This window comes from Cicer arietinum, chromosome 4 (assembly GCF_000331145.2).
Source record: "Cicer arietinum cultivar CDC Frontier isolate Library 1 chromosome 4, Cicar.CDCFrontier_v2.0, whole genome shotgun sequence".
NCBI lineage: Eukaryota > Viridiplantae > Streptophyta > Magnoliopsida > Fabales > Fabaceae > Cicer > Cicer arietinum.
In genome coordinates this window covers 65446778-65447949 of record NC_021163.2, presented here as the reverse complement: position 1 = coordinate 65447949, position 1172 = coordinate 65446778, and the positions used below count along the sequence as shown (strand labels likewise).

The window sequence follows — 1172 nt, the reverse complement described above, 5'->3', positions numbered from 1 at the left end:
AAGCAGAAGGAAAGGGAAGCAAAGCGGAAGGAAAGGGAAGCAAAGCAGAAGGAAAAAGCTTTGGTAAAGGAAGCAAAGGAGAAGGAAAAAGCTTTGAAAATAGAAGCAAAGAAGCGGGAAAAGAAAAGAAAGTATAATCTAAAGAGAAGTAGGGCAGCGTCTTTACGATTGCGAAGGGCAAAAGCTATACAAAAGAAGGAGCAGAAAATAATGGACATGCTGATGGCAATACGAGCAAAGAAAAAGGCACAGGAATCAAGAGACAGGGCAAATGCTTATGTAAAGTATCAGGAAATGGAAGCAAAGCGGAAGGAAAAGGAAGCAAAGCAGAAGGAAATAGCTTCGGCAAAGGAAGCAAAGCAGAAGGAAAGGGAAGCAAAGCAGAAGGAAAAGGAAGCAAAGCAGAAGGAAATAGCTTCAGCAAAGGAAGCAAAACAGAAGGAAAGGGAAAGGGAAAGGGAAATGGACAGGGTCAGAGAAAAGCCCAACGAGGAGAAATAAAACAAGGGAAGAAAGGGAAAAGAAAAGGAAATGGGTCAGAGAGAAGGCCAAAGCATTATTAGTTGTAAAAATAAAATATAAAATAAAGCATACACTATAAATATGCAACATAGTAATAATAATAAGATTGACGTTGTATACCTTCCAAAAAAAATTGATGGTATATGTTTTACATACCATGTATAATTATTTATGTAAACTTATGTATGTGATCTTTTTTATTTGTATAACAGATTCGCTTCTTTAATCTCATTTAGTTCCTTTATTTATAATTTATGGACAATTAATTAATTATTTTTTATCAACAAATGTCAAGATAAAAATCCATTTTGAATTATTATTAATAATTTTAATTTTTTACAATAGTTTTTATTAAAAATAATGAATTCATGATCCTCTTCTTTCAATAAATATTAGATTTACTATACCTATTAGAGAACCAACTTTTTAAAACTGAATCTAAGAAATGAGAATTCAAATTTATAATCATAAATAAACAAATAGTAGAAATATGCCAAAACAAATATCCCATCGCACGAAATAAAATTATTCCCTAAAAACTAAACCATTTAAATTATGTGGAATGTGTTCAATTTAAGATCCTTGGTGCGATGGGAGCATTAGGTGTTGATGTCAAGGTGAAATTGGGGGTCAATGTGAGGGAAATAAAG

At 32.4% G+C, this 1172-nt stretch overlaps 1 protein-coding gene across 1 annotated transcript in view; it reads left to right on the top strand.

The window, feature by feature from the left end:
* The window catches only part of LOC140920137 (uncharacterized), a 1601-nt gene extending 1069 nt beyond the window's left edge, over nucleotides 1-532 (top strand). The window contains exon 2 of the mRNA XM_073367470.1: nucleotides 7-532. Coding sequence (XP_073223571.1) covers nucleotides 7-501 — 495 coding nt within the window. The 3' untranslated portion in view covers nucleotides 502-532. The remainder of the gene's footprint in view (nucleotides 1-6) is intronic.
* Nucleotides 533-1172: the final 640 nt, after the last annotated feature.